Genomic DNA, 21241 nt, shown 5'->3' on the forward strand with positions numbered 1-21241 from the left:
TTACTGGTTAAAGAAAGGTTGAATAAATCTTGATTAATTAATCCTTTCACTATGTGTGTTTGTATTATGTATTTGAGTCGCAGTGGGCCTTGTAATCAAACACACTTGACAGGTTGTACATGTTATTCCTTAACTGAGAGCACACTGCCTCCTTTAGGACTCAACAAAGAACTGCACTCCTACACCCAGAGCCAGAACCAGTAGACTGCTCATCATTAGTATCTTCACTCCCGAAGAAGAACCCCAGGTGTGGTTATAATATTTAAATAAGTCTTCCCTGTGTATTTTTCGTTTCTTCCTGAAAGCATTTGAGTCAGACTCAGTGAGCACAGTCTCGCGATCGAGAAAGGCCGTCATAGGCAGACCTGTATCCCGAGAGAAGACAGACTATGCACCCACTGCACACTAAACGAAGTGGAAACCGAGCTACACTTCCTAACCATCTGTCCATTGTACCAAGACATCAGAGACACATACTTCCCACAGATTACAACCACACACGGAGATTTTGAAAACATGACCAATGACAAAAAACTCCCATATCTGCTGGGCGAAGTACAACAATGGGCAAACACAGCAGCAAGATTTGTGAGTTGCTGTGATAGGAGAAGGATATCAAATGGGACACAACCACCCTAAAGACTAATCATTGTGTATATTCCTGCACTATACCTGCATCAAGTGATCTTGGTACACAGAAGTTGATCTATTGAAGATTCTGACCTTCAAAGTAAATCATTTTTGTTCCGATTGTATTGCTGTATCGTTGTATTGTTCTTTCTGCTTTGGCAATGTAAACGTATGTTTTCTCATGCCAATAAAGCCCTTTGAATTGAATTGAATTGAATTGAGTCAAAATGCCCAATCGAAATAACACCATTTTAGTGACATCATAACCCTAACCCCTCCCACATTATCATACAACAGCTGTGGGCGAGGCTTAAGTTCAGGTGGGTGGTGCTAAGGTGAAAACCAGGCATACTTAATGAACCGGTGGGTGTGGCCACATAAAAACATAATTTTAACACTTTCTGTACACTTTATTGAAAGAAATCTTCACAACATCAGTACCAGTGATGTTGACCGTCCATGATGGGTCGACTATAATAGAACAATTGTTTAAGCAACTAATATAGCAGTGCACAGGACAATTTCATGAATGAATTGATTTGGTTGTTGACTGACTGACTAACTATAACTGATCAATCTAGGGTTCCATTCATTCATTCGTACAGTGTGTAGAGATGATAGTTCAGACAGAAGATGACCTTGACATGTAAACTATAGAGGCCTTGCACCGATAGAATCCAGCAGCAGAGGGCAGCAGTGAGTCCTTTCATCTGGCGTTAGCCCATCTTGTGCCAGACTACGTGTTGGCGTGGCACCCTGGGCTGGCAGATCAGTCTTTCCAGCCAGAAAATCAAGTAGTAACTAACTACTAACTAGTATTAGTAACATGCCATACTTCATAGAATGTTCCAGTCTAAATGAGATTGCCTTTATTTATTTTTTTAACTTTATATTTAATGAACTATAACACCAATGGTAATCACATACCGGTAATTAGATGTATAACTATAGGCCTTTACAAGATACAAAGTTGGCTAGCTTTATCTTAAAGAAATCAATTATTAGTTTGATTGTGATTAAAACTGTAAAATTATATAGTATTATGAGGAAATTGTAATGCATTACAGTGCATTGACATGAGCTTCATAGAAAGTGTTACCGTAATGTTTTCACTTCCTTCACAATTTGCATGGATTTACTTGCATCACAATTTGCATGAATTCCTTTTTTCTTTGTGTGTGTGTGTGTGCGTGCGTGCGTGTGTGTGCCAAAGCTGCTATAGTTACAGATCTACCCAGCTCCAGCAACAGAAAGATGGACCCTTTTCACAGTAGGTTTTTTGACGTGTAAAAAGCAGAAACTATGAGGTCAAATTATGTTTGTTTAATTTAGGAAGTTCTGTGTGCCAATAGGAAGTTAATTTTACATAAGCTGAATGCTTGCACAGTAGTTACCGTGTTGCAGCTTTCCGTGTTCGGACACAGACACAGGGACACACATAGCTGGCCCACCAAAATCGGTACACTAACACTCTATACCGCCGCCCCGTTGAGGCATAGGCCTACAAACACAGAAAAGCGTTTAATAACACCTGCACTTTTACTGAAAGTGGTGTTATTAAAATATACCATCTATACCCAGTAAATGTCTGTGTATAAACAGTGTATTGTGGAAACCCAGGGGAGAATAGGCACAGATTCAGAATAAAATAAGAGGCTCAGAGTCAGATTCAACATAAACTTAAATTGTCTTAACTTGTCAGGGGCTTGGGCTTCTATTCACATGCAGTCCTGTGGGTGGGGGGGGGGGGGGGGAGTGCTGTATGGCTCTCCCTTGTGGAGTTCAGTCGGCTTGTGAGATCTCCCTCATTGCAGCCTCCTCATGAACAGAGTGATTCCTCCTTCCTCACTCCTCCATTAGTTCAAACTGACTTTCCAGACGGCTTGGGCGTCGGCTCTTTAAAAGCTTCTGGTGATTGCCTTACCGGCTGCAGGTGCGTCCATGTCCAGGCTCCCATTGGCTGCAATACCAGTACAGGGTGATATACTCCCTCTATCACCTCCCACAGCCTCATTCTGTGGGGAATAGGCCTGGCTGTTTCCCCTGGTTTGCCACAGTATATACAAGTGTATAAACATAATATATAGTATACGGTAAGTACAGTTTTGACATGGACTTGGCAGAGTGCCTGTTGGCAACATTGTTTATCCTCAGGGCTACTGCTACCTACCAAGAAATCAACCAAGCTGTGCCGTTATTAATTAACAAATTCATCAAATTCATCCTGCTTTTTTGAATTACTGTCATCAGGCGAACGCTACTGTAGCATCAAGTCACGCATGTTTGTTTCAGAGACAGTTTTTACCCCCAGGCAGTAACTGCCATTAATGTCTAACTATCTCTAACAGAATTATTAATTGACATATCCAATACTTTATTAATTGTTTCTGTTTTATATTGATTATATTGTATTTTATTTATTATTTTACTTTACTATATTTTTATATAAAAAAATGCACATATGAACACATTTATTACGCCACATTTCGGTCAAAGACCTTCTTCAGGCATCGATTTTTTAAATACTTTAAAAGCACTGCCGACGCACCCGTCTCTGAGCCTATCAGCTGTGCATAACACTTTGTTGCCTATGTTTCCAAATACAAATATATATCCAAATATATACTGCCAAAAATGTATGCCTTGTGTCTCTGTGCCATAATGTGAATGTGTACTTAGGCCACAGTCATCAGTAAATAATTAATATCTCAGTTAAACTGTTTTGGATACATTTCCATATACAAACAATGCCTCAGCATCCTTTCAAATACCATGGGGAAGTTAACATAGCTGTCAGTGTGAGTATAGGGAAATGTGTAAGAGCAAAACACAGTCATCTTTTTCCTCATTTCTAAATATTACCATGGTGACTTCAGAAGGCAGAAGTCCAGCTGACATTGACAGTCATCCATTTCACAACAAAGACAAAAGTTAAATGAGAGTGAAAACCATGTTTTCAGTTTGTCATCCAAGTGGCTATTAAAAAAAAAAAAAAAAGTAAACGGACTGGATGTCATAGCCCTCTTTGTAAATGAACTTGCAATCAAGTATATCATGCCCCGCACAATATCACACAGTCCCTATATGGCCTCATACTGTGCCGGGTGTGGTTTAGGATGTTAATAGAGGAATCTCCAATGCAATCACAAGGCCCAGAAGTACACAGAGACGCATAGCATAGCCTACATGTATCGTGGGACAGAGGAGCACGTATCAGCATGTATATCGGCTACTTTCGCTGTTTGATTGGTGCTAAATAACACTTAAACTCACTGCCAGACCGGGTGGGGAGGGGCCGCTTTAGCTCTGAGCAAATCCACATAAGCACGCATCTTTTATCTTTCTTCTTCCTTCATGGGCCCCCATGGAGTCTGGGCCCCATGCACTGGTCGCTGCACTGGTTGTCGATATTTACGCCACTGAATGCAATTCAAGCTATTCACTCTCCACAAATCTAAAGCAACAGTGAGATCCCACTGCAACATGAATGTCCTCTTAAGCACAGCCTGCTCATATATGCTGTAGAGTGTAGACTGAAGGGACTTATGTTCTTTTTTCAAGGCAGGCCAAGATTTGAACTTAAAGGTTACTTAATGTATCATTTACAGTCCAAAGAAATGCACACACATCTGAATAGAATTTGAACAGGTGCTGCATAAAACAGAATACTAAAAAAGATATATAATATTCTCACACAATGCACCCAGAGTGAATGTATTAAAGTACACAGTTTTGGTTTTGACCTGAAGAGGTCTTTGTCACTGAACTTAGAGAGCAAGTGGTCTGAATAATACAGGTCTATAAGTATAATACGCAGAAGCCTCAGGTAAAAACTTCAGCTTTGACCATGGTCTTATATCTGCACAATTACACTTACAGCATCCTTCAGATTCATAGATATACCTTTATTAGTTATGAAACACAGGACAGATACGCAGTTAACAAACTTTTTTTTTTTAACTACATTTAATATTGTTTATTATTGTGAATTTTTGTTTATGAATCAAGAAGATGAATACGTGGGCACCAGGCTGTTAAAAATAAATACAATTATGTTGCATTCATGGAGAGCGACTGTGACAATGTGTTTAAAATAAGACATGAGTGCAGGATTCATTAAGGACCACCAGATAGCGTTCAGCCTGTAGTGATCGGTGTGATCATTAACCTCTGTGGCTATAGTAGGCCTACTTCTTTATACAACACTGGCTGAGAGCTAAGAGCTCTGCCAAGAGCTATATACATAAACTATGACTGTCAAATAATCCACTGGGTTATGATATCATCATGATCTCGCTGCATTTTATGCTTTGTTTTCTAAAGTCTTTATAGAAAGTCATTATTTATGTTTTGTGTCGACTGCAAAACATTGAAAAGCAAACATTTCAAGTCAGTATGTGTGCTGTGCGTGAGCGCACTGTTCCAGGAACAACAATGTACTGGTTCACAATTCACATTGGTGTAATCAATCTTTCAAGGAAACAAAGGTGTTGGTTTCTGTAAAGACATTTCATCAATGTTTCTGTTATATTAACCAACACTCCTTGGATTTATGGTGCATGGCTCACACTGACTCACAGGGACAGGGTAAAGGTTGACATAACAGTGGTCAGCTCCCAAGCGGAAAAAGACTGCATTCTAAGTCATATCTGTGAAGTGTTATCATCATCCCTATTAATAAAATAATAAAATGTACAAATTGACTGGCAATGATGTCCAGTAAATGCTCAACATGTGTGAAAGAAACATGCGGGAATCAGATTCTAAACAGAATAGAATAGACACTAGAACATAGCATAACAGAACAAATTCCATAGGTCACAGTTCCTCTATTGTTACATTGTGTATTACAATTACTTTGTTGTAGTTTGACACAATTAAACAATTCAAGTCTAGTAGTAGTCTAGAAATCACACCTGTGTGAAGTAGGGGCACTCTGATCATCGTACATCATAATCAAGAATGGTGGTCCCTTATTGGCCAAGCGTGGTCACCTACATACCCAGCCGATTTGCTCAGATGACGTAAATTCTCCATTCAATGTCAATGGCATTTTAAGTGTGTTCAGACAGAATCTACACTATACTGTAGCTGTTTATAGGAAATGCCCTCAATAATACACTTAGAGTACTAAGTACAAATAATGCCACAAGACATAGCATTGGAATCTTAGATTATCACTTTAAACTCTGTTAATATTAAAGCTACATTAATATCATAGACATATCAAATTCCATTTAAATGATGTCAGCTAAAGATATCATTTCCCCCCATTTAGAACATACAGTGTAGGTAAAAAAAACATTATAATGTTCCCATTGTCTACTACTGTGCTCTGCATCAAGCATTTGTGTTACCCTCTATAAGAAACATTGTATAGCCTACAATACAATGCATACATAGAAGGATATTAAGCAAAACTATTCTGGCAGAGCTGGACCCCTGAACGGGCATGCTGGCCCGAGGCCCAGGAGCCCTAGAAAGTTGGGCCGACTGAAAGACACCCAGGAGCGGACTGGAAACAAAAATCAGCCTGGGAATTGGCCCTCAAATGTGTTATTGTTATATTAAAAAAATCACACTTGTGTGAAGTGAGGAGCACTATTTAAGACAGAAGACGTAAGTCTTATAGGTTGTCATTTACTGCCCTAAGCAAACATTACACTTTGACTACTGAACACGAGTTACACGATTTAACTGACTGTAGAACAGCTTCCCTCTCGTTCACGAGTTATGTTTTCATTGTTTTTTTAGTCATCCCGGTTCTCCATGCATCTAACCAGTTCGTTGGTACTTTGCGCTCTTGCGTTGTTCTTGAGTACATCCACGCATGTTAGTGTGATCAATGCCTGTGTGTTGTTTCCCACAGCACCAATTTGCTGGCTGGCAGTTCTTTATGTCTTTGGCAGTGTCCTACTAGTCTCATTCTCCTGGCTCCTATTTTCTGGCTCACCCTTGATATTCCCTCATACAGAACCTTGTTGGTAACATGTACACTCTTGCTGATGTTAAGTACTGTACTGGCTGCACAGAGTGCACGCAACATTCTGGTGTATAGTTACATTCTGGAAGTTTACTTGCCTAATTACAGTAATGTTCATTGTAGCGAACCAGGCTGGACAAAGAGGTTGAAGGCCGACTGATGATGTGAAGTTTCTTTAATGGATCAACGTGAAAACTAAAAACAAGACACAAACATATAATCAATACAGGAAGACATATTCAATAATGTGAGGCATTCATATAAACAAATAAGTTTACAAATAACCAATAAAAGTTTCATATCAAAACATAATACCATATAAACAAACCAATAAAACAAGATCCCACAACAATATGACACAAACCAATAACCATAAAAATGACATTCACCTTGTTCCCTCTCCAGCTAGGTGCTAACTTGTTGATGGGTGTCCCAATACCATGATGTTACTCAACCATGTAGTTCTCCAGGGAGGTCACTAAACCAATAAATCATATAATTAAAATCCGGCAGTTCCATTTCCATTTCATTTGTTCTTTTGTTGGTCTGCACTCACTTGATCTGTTTGGTGTTCCATCTCATCCTGTTGGTTTAGGCCTTCAAAGATCATGGTGGAGCACATGAGGAACAAACATTTTTCTCTCTCACTGATGCATGCTGGGCTTTCTTTATCAGACTCTGGTGAGTGAGCAAGCTTCCTGTTCCTTTCAAAATAAGAGCCGGGTCCGTTACATTCATGCATCTGAATATTCTATCATGGACATGTGTGTTTGGTGACATGTGACATGAAAAACCCCAACCACTTTTCCGTCAGCAAAATTGTATTTATTGGTGCAAAAGCAGATATAAGTTGACAAAATGAGAATGCAAACAGGGGCATCGAGTTGTGTGGCTCAGAATAATGGACAACAGAGCATTGGAGTTGCTATACTGTAGTGTAGCATCATGTTCTTTCAGTGCATTTGAAAAAGTGTGTATAACTACTGGGCAGAGATTACCAGGTGGTTTGAACTCCAGTAATAAACTAAGGGGTGGAGGACAGAGTTCATACATACTTCAATAAACCACACGCACATACAGTATGATTTACACTTTGTGGCATGACAGAGTGTCATGCTAAAAATACACTCACAACGGGTCGCACTGCGATGCATTGTGAGTTCACATATCGTCTATTTTCAGTGTATGAAGCACAGTGTCGTACGATAGATTATAAAGCATCTCTTCGTCTTTACTTTCATAGACACTTGCTGGTGAACTATTAAAACTGCTATGAACAAATTACAAAATGCAGTTTGTGGCTCTGCAGTCTCATTCAAGACTACCAGTATACAGTACAGTACACTAATCAATTTCATTATTTTCATCTGTAAAAAAAAAATACATCTTAAATTAACTTCACTTCAACACATCTTGAATACATAATCTTAAATACACTTACAGGTATCAAATAGTCATAACATTACAATTGTGGCAAAAGTATTTAACACATCGTGGCACTAAATCAATAAAATAAGGCTGATAACATGGGAGACTTCTGCCGCATTAATAAATATAGCCCCATTTTATTTCTGATTATCCACATACTATTTCTGAAATACTGATTTCTCAAATAAAATGTTTGCTGCCTGCAACTGGGAGGAACACTAGGGGACAAGCACCAAAAAAAGCAATACACCAGATCAGCATATTGGTGATGCCAATCTGGTCTATGCAGAGAAAGCAATTCACCAGGCCAGCATATTGGTGATGCCAATCTGGTCTATGCAGAGAAAGCAATACACCAGACCAGCATATTGGTGATGCCAATCTGTTCTATGCAGAGAAAGCAATACACCAGACCAGCATATTGGTGATGCCAATCTGGTCTATGCAGAGAAAGCCATACACCAGACCAGCATATTGGTGATGCCAATCTGGTCTATGCAGAGAAAGCAATACACCAGACCAGCATATTGGTGATGCCAATCTGGTCTATGCAGGGAAAAAGCAATACACCAGACCAGCATATTGGTGATGCCAATCTGGTCTATGCAGAGAAAGCAATACACCAGACCAGCATATTGGTGATGCCAATCTGGTCTATGCAGAGAAAAAGCAATACACCAGACCAGCATATTGGTGATGCCAATCTGGTCTATGCAGAGAAAGCAATACACCAGACCAGCATATTGGTGATGCCAATCTGGTCTATGCAGAGAAAAAGCAATACACCAGACCAGCATATTGGTGATGCCAATCTGGTCTATGCAGAGAAAAAGCAATACACCAGACCAGCATATTGGTGATGCCAATCTGTTCTATGCAGAGAAAGCAATACACCAGACCAGCATATTGGTGATGCCAATCTGGTCTATGCAGAGAAAGCCATACACCAGACCAGCATATTGGTGATGCCAATCTGGTCTATGCAGAGAAAGCTTTGAAATAAAACATCATTGATTTCTCCTTTAGACCTCTAAAGTAACAGAGTTACAGAAACAAATTGAACCATCAGATTAGACACGATATGTTGCATCACAAATATTTAAACTATCATGAAAACTATAAAAGTAATATTGAATGGAAAAATTGTATAGTAGGCCCATTTCAAGGGTAATACAAGTATTAACAAAAAAAACTATGTAGCAATCCATACATTTGTACCTGAAGTTTCAGCCCAGTGCAGGTTACTGTTACAGATATCATTTTATGTATGTGAAATGAATCATACAGAATTGTTCTTGGCATGATTAAAGAATGCAGGCTTATAGGGTAATGTTAAATAAATGAATTTGCTTGCTACAAAAGCATCAATGCTTTTAAAGTAGACCTTTGGAATTATGCTTTTTAACTACAATGTTAATCACTGCTAATGTGCTTGTATGCCAGCTAAACGCAGGTTTCACCTTCAATGAAACTGAACTTTGGAGTGTATATTTCTCTCGCTAGATGTGGGCTATAGCTTGGCACATCTCAGCTGACTGTAAAACATAATTGCACATGGCTGCATCTAAGAGGGTCTTTACTTCTTACAGAGAAGGAGTGGTCCGCACATAGTCTTTGCTCCACAGTCTTTACTTCTTAACCTGAGAGTAGAGAGTGGAGTCGTCATCAGCAGGCTGCCCAGGGCCAGCAGCCTGAGATGCTGCCCGAGGAACAGCTTTAGGAGGGCCAGCCAACTGTCCAGGCTGAGGGGCCGACCTCTTCACATTGTGCATGTGAGCATCGTAGGTAGGAGGGGATGCTGTCCTTGTCCCTCCTCCGGCCTTGCTGTTCCGCTGGATCTCGGCGTACTCTGTGGGTGAGGTACCAAAGTTCCCCAGCGGGACGCTTCCACCGCCCTTCTTCTGGAATTGACTGATTTCTGCATAGTTCAATTCCTAGAGGAAGATTTGAAAGGAAGAGATGTTATTGGAATTGTCTGACAACAACATAAATCATGGATGAATTTGTGTACGTTTGTATGAAATGTAATAAAGATCAAAGGTTCTGCCACACACGCACGCACGCACGCACGCACGCACGCACGCACGCACGCACACACACACACACACACACACACACACACACACACACACACACACACACACACACACACACACACACACACACACACACACACACACACACACACACACATTTTCTACCAGCGGTGGCCAACATTTTCTATTTTCTTTTAGACAAGCTATAAGGCATGAGCATCTTTAGTATTCAGGTTTAACAAACCAATAATTAACATTTCCAGACAGTAATTACGTTATTTTCCTTTTTTCATTCTTTCTTTCTTTCTTTCAGCTCTCATACACAATGTTTCCGGGTTCAAAGTCTGACCTTTTACTACACACAACCGCTGATAAGTAAGGATGACTGGAAGAGGGCTCAAATCTATATTGACATAATGGTTGTAAAGCTGGTCAAAGATATATGCATATCCTATAATAGAACACTATAAAACAACACGTCACATTTAACAACCTGAAGTTCCTCAATTCTGTTGGTACTGACCAGGGGGGCAGTCAGACGGATATTTTGTGAAGCCACTAAGGAAATGAAAGTTCATATAATGGCCTGTTGTGGCGCTCTCATTGGGCTCAAAAAAACCCATAGCCCCATAGAAGTCCATGTATTTGGGCCCAACTTCACCTAGACTGTATTACCTTAATAAACATGGTCATGAATACTTTTTGCTTCCAGTCACTAGTTTAAAGTCTCATTTCTAATGTCATAATATTCTTTTTGGAAAATTATGGTCCCATTTATTAAAAAAATGACCATAAAGTCGCGCATGTTCTGAGGGGCGTGGCTACCGTTACAGTCTATGAACGGGATCCCCCACCCACTCGAGTCAAAATAAAAACCAACGAAGAAGAAGGGGGAAGTCCCGCCTCGTTGTCTGGGCCAGCCAATGGGCCAGCTGGCCTGAACTGGGCCAAAACAGATCTAGAAAGATGGCGACTTCCATTGCAAGGACTGACAGGCTTCATTTTACGTTCACGTTAGACCCGCGGAACGCTTTGTCCATATTTTTTACAGTCTATGGTACTGACCCACAACATGAGAAGGTATTACTACAGCACTGAGGCTACGGGTCTGATGTAAACATCAGCCGAACCACAGCCCTACTATGTGTCCAGTAATATTCAATGTGATGCAAGAGCTGTGAAAGAACATGTGTTTATGAATGTGTGTGTGTGTGTGTGTGTGTGTGTGTGTGTGTGTGTGTGCGTGCGTGCGTGCATACGTGCGTGTGCGCGTATGCGTGCGTGTGCGTGTTTTACCTGTTCCTCTAATCCTGCTCTTCTGTCATGGCCTGTATCTGCTCAAAAACACACACAACAATGCTTAGAGATACAGTAAGCCAGTTTAGACCAAAATAATAATCATCAAAACATATCACACATGCATGGCAATATGCAAAATCGCAGTTGTACAGTTTGCACTCTCTCTCACCCACACACCCACACAAACGCGCGCACGCACGCATGCTCGCACGCATGCACGCACGGCCGCACACACACACACACACACACACACACACACACACACACACACACACACACACACACACACACACACACACACACACACACACACACACACACACACACACACACACACACACACACACACTACACACACACTGACTTACCGCTGCCAGATCTGCTGTCATTGCTCCGAAAGGTCCTGTGCAGATAACTATTACTTATTAAAGGACCACTTCACAAATTTTCAACCTATCTTCATAATTGCTCCTCACAAATGCTCATTATAGATGCCATTACTTCAGTCTACTTACAGTTCAGATCAGTTCGACATCCTTGTTACGCAGGTTTCGTCATTTCAAACAATCCAAAAATACGTTTTATTAAGGGGCACTAGCTCCCCTACCTATGCACTGCAGGTTTGTGTGTCTGTGTGTTTGTAGCACGGATGTGATGATTGATTGGTCCATGTATGATGATGTACGATGATAAGAGCGCCCCTCACTTCACACCGGTGTGATTTATTTTTATGAATGCTAGACTTATGGCTTCTAATTCAGCATGCCAACTTTCCAGGAAGAGAAACTGTCCAGACACAGAGCAGACAGAAATGGTGCCATCTGAGCATAGTGAGGAAGACCAATTATATGAAGATAAGTAAAAAATGGGTGAAGCAATCCTTTAAATATTACTTAATACTAGTTAGATGTGAATTAATTAAAAAATATTTTTAAATTTCCTTTAAATTATGAAAATTCCATCTTGGTAGTGAATTGAATTGAATTGAATTGAATTGAATTGAATTGAATTGAATTGAATTGAATTGAATTGAATTGAATTAAATAAAAAATACATTGACAGTTTCATTCATTATCAATAGTAGAAGATGACACAAAGCTAAGCAAGCTTATGTAGGAAGGCAGAAACAATTTATTAGTGACTATGCTTATGAGTCATGATGATGGGGTGGGTTCTTGTGCTACTTGTGCTGTTTATTTTTGGGCTGTTAGCTGATGCTAATGATGCTGATGCTTATCCAGAGGGACTTAATGTGAGCGAGGAGGTAGAAGTCTCTTAAGTGATCATACTTTACAGCAGTGGTTCCCAAACATTTTCACGTCAAGGACCCCCAAATTGCCACTAATTACCCCCGTGGACCCCCATTTGAAAAGATATGCCAGGAACCTCATAAGAGAAGATCTTTTATGGCTCTAGCAGAGATTCTCAACCCGTTTAATTTCAAGGACTCCCAGTTTGACATGCATTAGTCTACGAACCCCCATTTAATGGCATTTCTATCTCTGGGACCCCCAATTTATATTTGTTAGGGTCTATGTTAGGGTTCAATTTGTACACTCTCAGAGTTACAGACCCATAAGGGTCCATTTGGTTACAAACTATCATTTAGCTGGGGACCCCCTGGAACTCCCTCAAGGACCCCTGGGTCCCCGGACACCACTTTGGGAACCACTGGTTTACAGGACACATACAGTGTCTTTTCTTGTGCAGGACTGAATCTAGAACCTAAACTAAACTAAACTACAGTAAACTAAACTAAACTAAACTAAACTAAACTAAACTAAACTAAACTAAACTAAACTAAACTAAACCACAATAAACTACAATAAACTATAATAACATTTAGAATTCTTAATGTTCCAAATGACTAAATGATACAATTTAGATTTGAATTAATCCAGTTAAGTGATTACATTTGTATTGCGGTATAGGCCTAATTAACGTTTATCACAAAAGTAAAGTGTTCTTTCATCATTCAAGTACTGTAGCCTCGTGTCATTTTATACTATGGACATACATCAAAGGATTGAATTGTTAACATTTTGTCACATTTTGCCTTGATTTATAATAAAGCCACGTGAAGAAATGATTGATTTAATATTAATATTTCTTACCCTTTTTTGTACAAATAGTACCCTCCCCCGCCAGTCCCTCCTATAACTAGAAGCACAACAATCACTATTGCAGCAATGACACCACCCGATAAACCTCCAGCCGGTGGTGTAGGTCCTTTCTCTGGAACATATGACAATACAGACAAGCAAGGAACAGAAGAAGAAATATTAAATATATAATTGTACATAAATCATCCAATTGCCATCCAAGGCGTAAGAAGAATTGGCACCCTTTTCACATTGGCCTATTATAGCGCCACCAGGAGGCCACAACCTGACCTGCTCTGGTGGAGACCTGTGCCCCGAGGGGCACTTTATCTAGTTTGATTTGTGCCAGCCATTGTGCGCGATTCCATTTGCTCGATCGTTCAGTTTCATCACAGCAAAATGGGGTTTAATCCGATTTCCTGACATTTCATTTTCGCTTGAGTTGATACCGTTTCGTAGAGACGGCCTACACGCACAATCTATATACCAAATGAAAGCTTGAATTCCGTAGATCACACAGCACTGAAATGTTAAAAATTACCAATCATATAGTGACCAATATAAAGCACACATACTGTTCCTTGCTACCTTTGACCAAATACCTGTCTTAAACTACACATTGTAGATAGAATTAGCACCAGCACTGTTATATCTAAAATAATGTGACCTTTTACAGACATACAAATCTATTGCATAATGTGCAGTACCTCCAAATACAATTGAACCTTACCATTAACAAACAGCTGGTGGATACTGGAGTTTAATGTTTTTCCAGTAACATTATTCGTAGCACTGCAGATGTAACACCCACTGTCAGAGAATTCAGCTACCTTGTTGATTACATCAGAAAACTCGTCCAACTGTGTTCCATTCAATATCCAGATGTAACTTGGATTTGGTACTGACTCAGTATAACAGGTTAATTGAAACTGTGTTTCAACGTCTATTTCATCTACATCTCCGATTGTTACATTGTATGGTCCATCTGAAACACAGATAATAAATATTATAGGCTAATAGTGCAATATGATGTAATGTTATGGTCAAAGTCGTAAGATGACAAGATCTCCACAAAAGCCTCTGTACCAATGCTCAAACCACAGATGTATGGACGCTTGGACAGCACTCAACACTTAATTGGGCAATAGGTACGACAGGTGTGCAATAACCAATTCCCATTGTACACTAAATTGTCAAAGTTTCCGTTCTACCTGGGTCTGTCTCCCTTTTATGCCCCTATATGGAGATCTCTGTCCATCCTTGTCCCTTTTTGCCCATATAGCTGCGTTTGCATTGCCAGCCTTTACTCATCGAATAGAAAAAGCCTGGTAACTATACCTAATGCAGAGTTACTACAGGGGTCGGGTGGAACTTCCGTCATATGTATTTCCCCCGCTAACAATCTTTTACGACCAATCACAACATTTGTTTCACGACATGACATGGCCAGTGCCCAACGGTCACCGGTGTACTAACGAAGTAATTAACAAAAAAAAAGAAAAGAAAAGACTAATAAGGTAACTTTACCACTTGAACCTCAGCATTCCTATTCTGGGGAGAACACTTAGGAAAAATAGGAAAATCATTTGAAATATTTGGAACTGTAGTGCTCATGTTCTGTGCTATAGTCAATGATGGGTACTATACCATTGGTCCGATCGACTACCTACCCCAAACCCTCACCCTAACCATAACCGTGAGCACGGGGCAGCACACCTAAACCTAACATCCAACCCTATCCCGAGACGGACCAATGCTCCTTCGAACCAATGGTATGTCGGACCAAAGTATGCTCCCCGTCAATGATAAGACTTGCTATTATAATCACTCAGAAAACTAACTTTTGTAATGAATATAAAAAGAAATATAATTAAATAAAATAAATCTGCAACACTTACAGTTCACCTTCATGTCATATGTATGCTGCTGATGGCTAGGGATAGGATTACTGACTTTACACAAGTATTCTCCGCTGTCTTCTATGTTCAAAGAACTGAAGGACAACACTCTGTTATTGTCATGAAGAGTGATGTTACTGCTAGTGGTCAGAGGTTGGCCATCCTTCATCCACTCTCTGGTAGTGATCGACCCATCCGCCTCACAGGTCATGTTGGCTGACTTGTGCTCAACTGGCTGGCTTGTTGATAGTGTGATCTCAGCATGAGTTATCCTCACTGTTGATGAAACACAATTATCATTTAGGTATTTTAGCTCTCCATTCCAACCTTTCATGTTTTTGTATGTTTGTTTGTTTGTTTGCTTTAGTAAAACTATGAATTATGTATGCTGTCTAAATTTGTTTAATTATTTGTGTGTTCTATATAAGCGGTATAAGTAAGAGACAATAAATAATACTGTAATAAGTCATTGTAATTTGTAATACAGTAAATCTGGCACCTGTCCAATTCAAACACTGAATAACTGAAATTGAACTAGTTGAAGAAAAAGCCTTCAACAGAAGCAACTTAAAAACAGTAAGCAGCCTCTCTGGACAAATGTGTCCTTTTGTCTCACTACACCTGTAGGCTGTACGTGTCTGTTGGCCACCGGCCTACTTGGGAACGATGCAACTTGGGAACCTAATAGTAATAAGATCTCTGTAGTATGCAATACCCGTTGTCATTGCACCCATTTTAACTGTCTGTCTGTGTCCCACATGGAGATCTGTGTATGTGCCTGCCTGTGTGCCTGTGTCTGAAGAGTGCAAACTGACTGTGAAAAGTAGACTGGTTAAGCAATCAATTGGCTGAGGCAGAGGCTGGAAATTGCATAGGTAAGAGGACTTGAACTAATTAGGCCCACTGGCAGACCCTGACCAGAGCCATTTGTGGTGTTTCTGGACAACGGTGTATGCCACGTGTGGAACACGTGTGGTGTGTCGAATTTGAAGTCGGCAAATGGTTCTTGAGTTGCGTGCATTACAACTGTACACACACGCACACACACACACACACACACACACACACACACACACACACACACACACACACACACACACACACACACACACGCACGCACGCATGCACGCAAACAGATGCCTAAATACCAGATTCATATCCTACTATAAATGCGCCATGTCTGCGTTTGTGTGTGTACGGTTGTAATACGCGGAACTCGAGAACCGTTTGCCCCACCGACTTCACATTCGACACACGCGTTCCACAGTCCACGCCCCCTAATCAGGGGCCTAATCAGCCCAAATCCCCTCACCTGTGCAATTTCCAGGCTCTGCATCAGCCAATTGATTGCCAGGGCAACCCCACACTTGCCAATTGATTACTTAAAGGTATATTCAGTGATTTCACTTAATTGAAATAACACTTCTTATTTTGTTTTGTTCTGATAATCCTCCCTACTATAGAGTGTGCTGGCCATATAAGGAGTTCCTCGCTGTACCCAGTTAACCCCTAGGTGGCAAAGCCTTCATCCAATCAGGATAGAGAGGGGCCTTCCGTCAATCATGATCGGGTGTGTGTGCTGTTTGTCACGTGTCACCCCACTGTAGTGCGTGCATGTGTACATCTTGTTACCGGGGCAGGGGGTTTTCCAAATCACCCAAATCACTGAATCACTGGACTTTAACCAGTCCACTCTGGGACACAGACAGACAGATAAAATGGGTGGTATGACAACAGGTATTAGATCTCCATATACAGTATGGGCACAAAAGGGACAGACAGATAGTTAAAACGGGTGCTATGACAAGTTGACAACGGGTATTATTAGGGTCCCAAGTTGCATCGTAACCCAAGTAGCCTGGTGGCCGACGGGCACGTACAGGTCTAGTTTTTCCAATGCACTTTCTTTCCACTTACCCAGAACAGTGACAACTGAGGACTCAGACATGTGATATCTCAGAGTCTTGTTATTAAAGGCCTGACAGCTGTAGTTACCACTCTGATCAATCTTTATGTTTATTATTGATTCTGGTCCAGTCTGAAACATAGTTCCATTCAGAAACCAGTAAAACAGGGCGGGATCCGGATTGGAGTCAGCTGAGCAGGACAGAGTGAGGTTTGACCCTTCTTCATAGAAAACCTGCATTGTAGTGTTTTCTGGGCCAACTGTAGATAATTTGCGTAACAGACACCAGCAAAAGAAAAGCCACCATGAGTACAAAATATTAGTAGCTGTAGATACAGTATCCATATTTAAAAAAGTAATCCTTGTACATTAACACAAGCTGCCAGACAAAGACAGAACCAAAAGACAACTAGAAAAGTGTGTTCCTCGCAGTGCAGATCTCCACCAGGCCAGGTTATCTTGATATGAACATTCGCAATATCATTATCGCAACAGGCAACGATGTGGCCGATATATATCCCCCTGTTCATCCACTGCTAATGCAACTCTGGCACCAGACGGGCGCGCGCGCGCGTGTGTGCGTGCGTTTGTGTGCGTGCCATCGTGTGTGCGTGCGTGTGTGTATGTGTGTGTGTGTGACGAGCATGTGTCAGACTGCTCCTACCCGCTTCTTAGAGCTAGACCTCGTTTAATTGAAAATGAGCTACTTAAAGCAAGATTCCTAAAGCATTCTGTATGAAAAGCTTGACTGATTATGTCTATCTGTCAGTATACCGGAGATTAGCTGCTCACATAATGATTGACTGACTGACTGACTGACTGACAGGAGCAAAAACATACTCTCCGACCTTTGGTCGTCCAGCCTTTGGCTGCCCCAGCCTGGCGGAGACAATAACAAAGCAACTGTTCAGCAAAGAGCACTAAAAAGCAGTGTGAGACATACAGGAAGTTGTCTCCTTCAAAATATGTTACAGCAAATTAATCAAGATAGGAAGTAAAAAATCACTCACAACTGATGTTGAGCTTTACTAGTTCACTGGTATCACTACTGATGGGATTGAACACATGACACTTGAATGGTCCCTTGTCATAGCGAGTGACTTTGACTATTGTGAGAGTGGAGCCTCCAAGCTGAACTCCCTCACTGGCTGTGTCCTCAGAGCTGCCATTGTACCACAGGTAAGAGAGGGATGAACCAGAGGATACGCAGGTGAGGACTGCTGTGTCATTGAACTCCACATAGTCTGTAGTGTTGGGAGTTATGTGTGCATTGGAGACTGGAGCTATTGATGAAAAAGATGATGTTGAAAATCAGCAATTCAGCAATTATATTATTATTAGCCTATTACAAATGATTACACAAGTAACATTTGAAGGCTTTTGTTACTGTACTGTAGCTCCACAGTTTCAGTCATTCAGTGTTTGAACTCCAAATTAAAAATATCTGTAAATTCAGAAAGAACCTACTGAATCCAACTCTGGCTGCAGATCCATTAGGAAGATGTTCAAAGTGTTTTAAGTGGCTTCACTGAAAAGAGTGTATGATCATTAGCCTGGCTTGGCCAGCCTCATAGCATGGATTCACTGGGAGGAAGCGTCAGTGAATCCACGTTATGAGTCTGGCCCCGCCAGGCTATATGATCATAGCCTAGTATATTGTACAACACACAAGCATCTCTGATTTAGATTTAGTTTGGGTCTTTTCCTTTCACTGTTTACAACTTGGCACAGTAAAACAACAGTTTCCAACATGCCCCATGTATCCCCTCGGAATAAAATTGTTGCCCATACTTCAACTTTCAAGAAAAACAATCAGACAGAATTGTCATTACAGTAATTGAACCATGAATTGCCAACACGTTTGTGGTCGTGCCATGCAGTAAACTTTAGAAAGATTATTTCTAAATGAAGCAGTATTTAAAGTATATATTTTCCATTGAATACGATGTCACTGATCCGACTGTTATGCCCATATGGTCATGTGCATATTGGGATAACTGACTTCAAATGTGGGGGTCCATGGATTAATGCATTTGAAATTGAGGGTTCTTTAAATTAAAGGAGGTTCAGAATCATGGCTATAGATAGTGCTATAATGAATTAGGCATACATTTGAAATTAAAATTAATTAGTTGTTCATTTTTAAATGAAACATGTATTCCCCAGTGTTTTCCGTTAAATAGTATGTAAGTGATGCAACAACATAAATAATCTACTTACCGTAGATCATCATATGCGTAGATCCTGTCAAGTCTGATCCTTGAGCCTTAGCAAAACTGACGGTGTATTCTCCACTGTCTTTAAACGTCAGATTTTTGAGCTCCAGTGATACAGGAGATGTGTTCAAGGTGATCCTGTCTTCATATCCTGGTGCAGTATGAATTACTAGACCTGCACCAGTTGAGGATATTAAAAGTAGAATATTTCCAGTATCATTAATAAAACTCCATTTTACTGTTATAAATGGTGGATGTATTGTTGTGTTGAACCTCACACTCCCTCCCAATGTTTCATTCAGTAGATTGTGTGGTAGAACTCCTGCTCCATGGCTTAAACCTGGAGGAGATAGTTACAGGTTTAAGAAATAACATTCTGTTAAAACTGTACATTAAGATCACACTGCACACATTCTATTAGGATAAGCTATCTTTGCTTATAAACTATTATAGATATTGAACATGTGAAGTATTTATGTATTTACGACATGGATAATAGCTTAAATTAACGTCTCATTGTAGCCCATATAGGCCTACTATGATTATGATAAACAATGGTAGACAGGATGAACTATTGCTTACAATTTAAATGTATAATTAAGCTAAATACACTCAGCTAGACCTACTTGAACCTGAATACAAATTTAAACTGCATAATGAAATGCAGGATTAATTAAATATGTCTGTGTTAAAACATTGTGATGAGATTGCGAATTCTTAAAGTATAGGCCTAAAGGTTAGGTTTGTCTTTTTCCTTAGAGCAGAAGTTTGAAAGATACAGTACACTACATTGCATTTTAGGGTGATGATTTATTAAACCTTTTTCTCAGTTTTCTCAGTATTAAAGCATTTCAGCTTCCTTGCACCCAGTATTACATTTCATTACTAAAAGGTTACATGGTTATATAATAAATGGAAATTTGGGCAATGTCATCAAACATGGCTAACCGTAGTACTCAGTTCAAGGTGCTTACCTGTAAAAGACAGAAATACTGGAAGCATACAAATCAAATGTAAGGAATTCATCGCTCAATCTTCTGTTCAGCTTGGCGGTGAAAGATGAAAGTGACACAATCATGTTGTGTTGAGGAAATAAATAACTGAAACTAGCACTGCCCCATTCAGACCTCAATTGTGTGAAAACATGCACCATCTCACCATCTAGTGGTGTAATATATGTGAGCCCATTGCCAGGCTAGGGTTAGTGACATAATGGCACCCATGACACCTACAAGCAACTTGCAATTCATTTGGAAATCAAGGTCCCAGAGATTCTGGAGTAAGAGTGAGAAGCACTGAATCCAAAGCGCCATGCAGCGTTCGCCCAGCAGTCTGCCGTCACCCAGGCGGATGCGTGCACTCAACCTTTTCATTTGCCAATTGCCGACAACACCAGCGGCGGTGTTTCCTCTGCCACCGGCAAAGCCTCCTAATCCGCCACAGACCGGCGGCTGCCTGCTTCTGCCACTGTTGTGTCACTCATAATAATGCATGCTTACAAAACAACCTCAAAACTATAGGAATATGCGAAATAAATAAAAATAAATGTATGCTTGCATAACAACCACAGAAAAATAATGTATAGGCCTATATATATTTAAAAAAATTGCCGGATGGCACTGGCCGAGATGGCAGCTGCCGTGTGGACCAGCAGATCTGCCGGTGGTGCTGGCCGACAACGGCGATGCCGCCAGCTGCTACTTGCCAACCGGCAAATGCCGCGAGCTGCTGCTTGCCGACCGG

General features: G+C 40.5%; 1 protein-coding gene across 1 annotated transcript; it reads right to left on the bottom strand.

Moving 5' to 3' along the window:
- Nucleotides 1-9200: 9200 nt before the first annotated feature.
- Nucleotides 9201-19555, bottom strand: LOC308318591 (cell adhesion molecule CEACAM5-like). Its single transcript, XM_080768207.1, has 8 exons — nucleotides 19503-19555; nucleotides 18293-18565; nucleotides 17294-17542; nucleotides 15515-15652; nucleotides 13512-13611; nucleotides 11745-11797; nucleotides 11374-11411; nucleotides 9201-9975 (listed from the first exon to the last, which is right to left on the bottom strand). Exons 1-8 carry the CDS (start codon nucleotides 19513-19515, stop codon nucleotides 9670-9672), a joined length of 1170 nt encoding a protein of 389 aa, XP_080624333.1. The 5' UTR covers nucleotides 19516-19555; the 3' UTR covers nucleotides 9201-9669.
- Between the last annotated feature and the right edge of the window lie 1686 nt (nucleotides 19556-21241).

The sequence above is a fragment of the Protomyctophum bolini genome (assembly GCF_963924005.1).
Source record: "Protomyctophum bolini genome assembly, chromosome: 7".
In the NCBI taxonomy this organism is placed as follows: Eukaryota; Metazoa; Chordata; class Actinopteri; order Myctophiformes; family Myctophidae; genus Protomyctophum; species Protomyctophum bolini.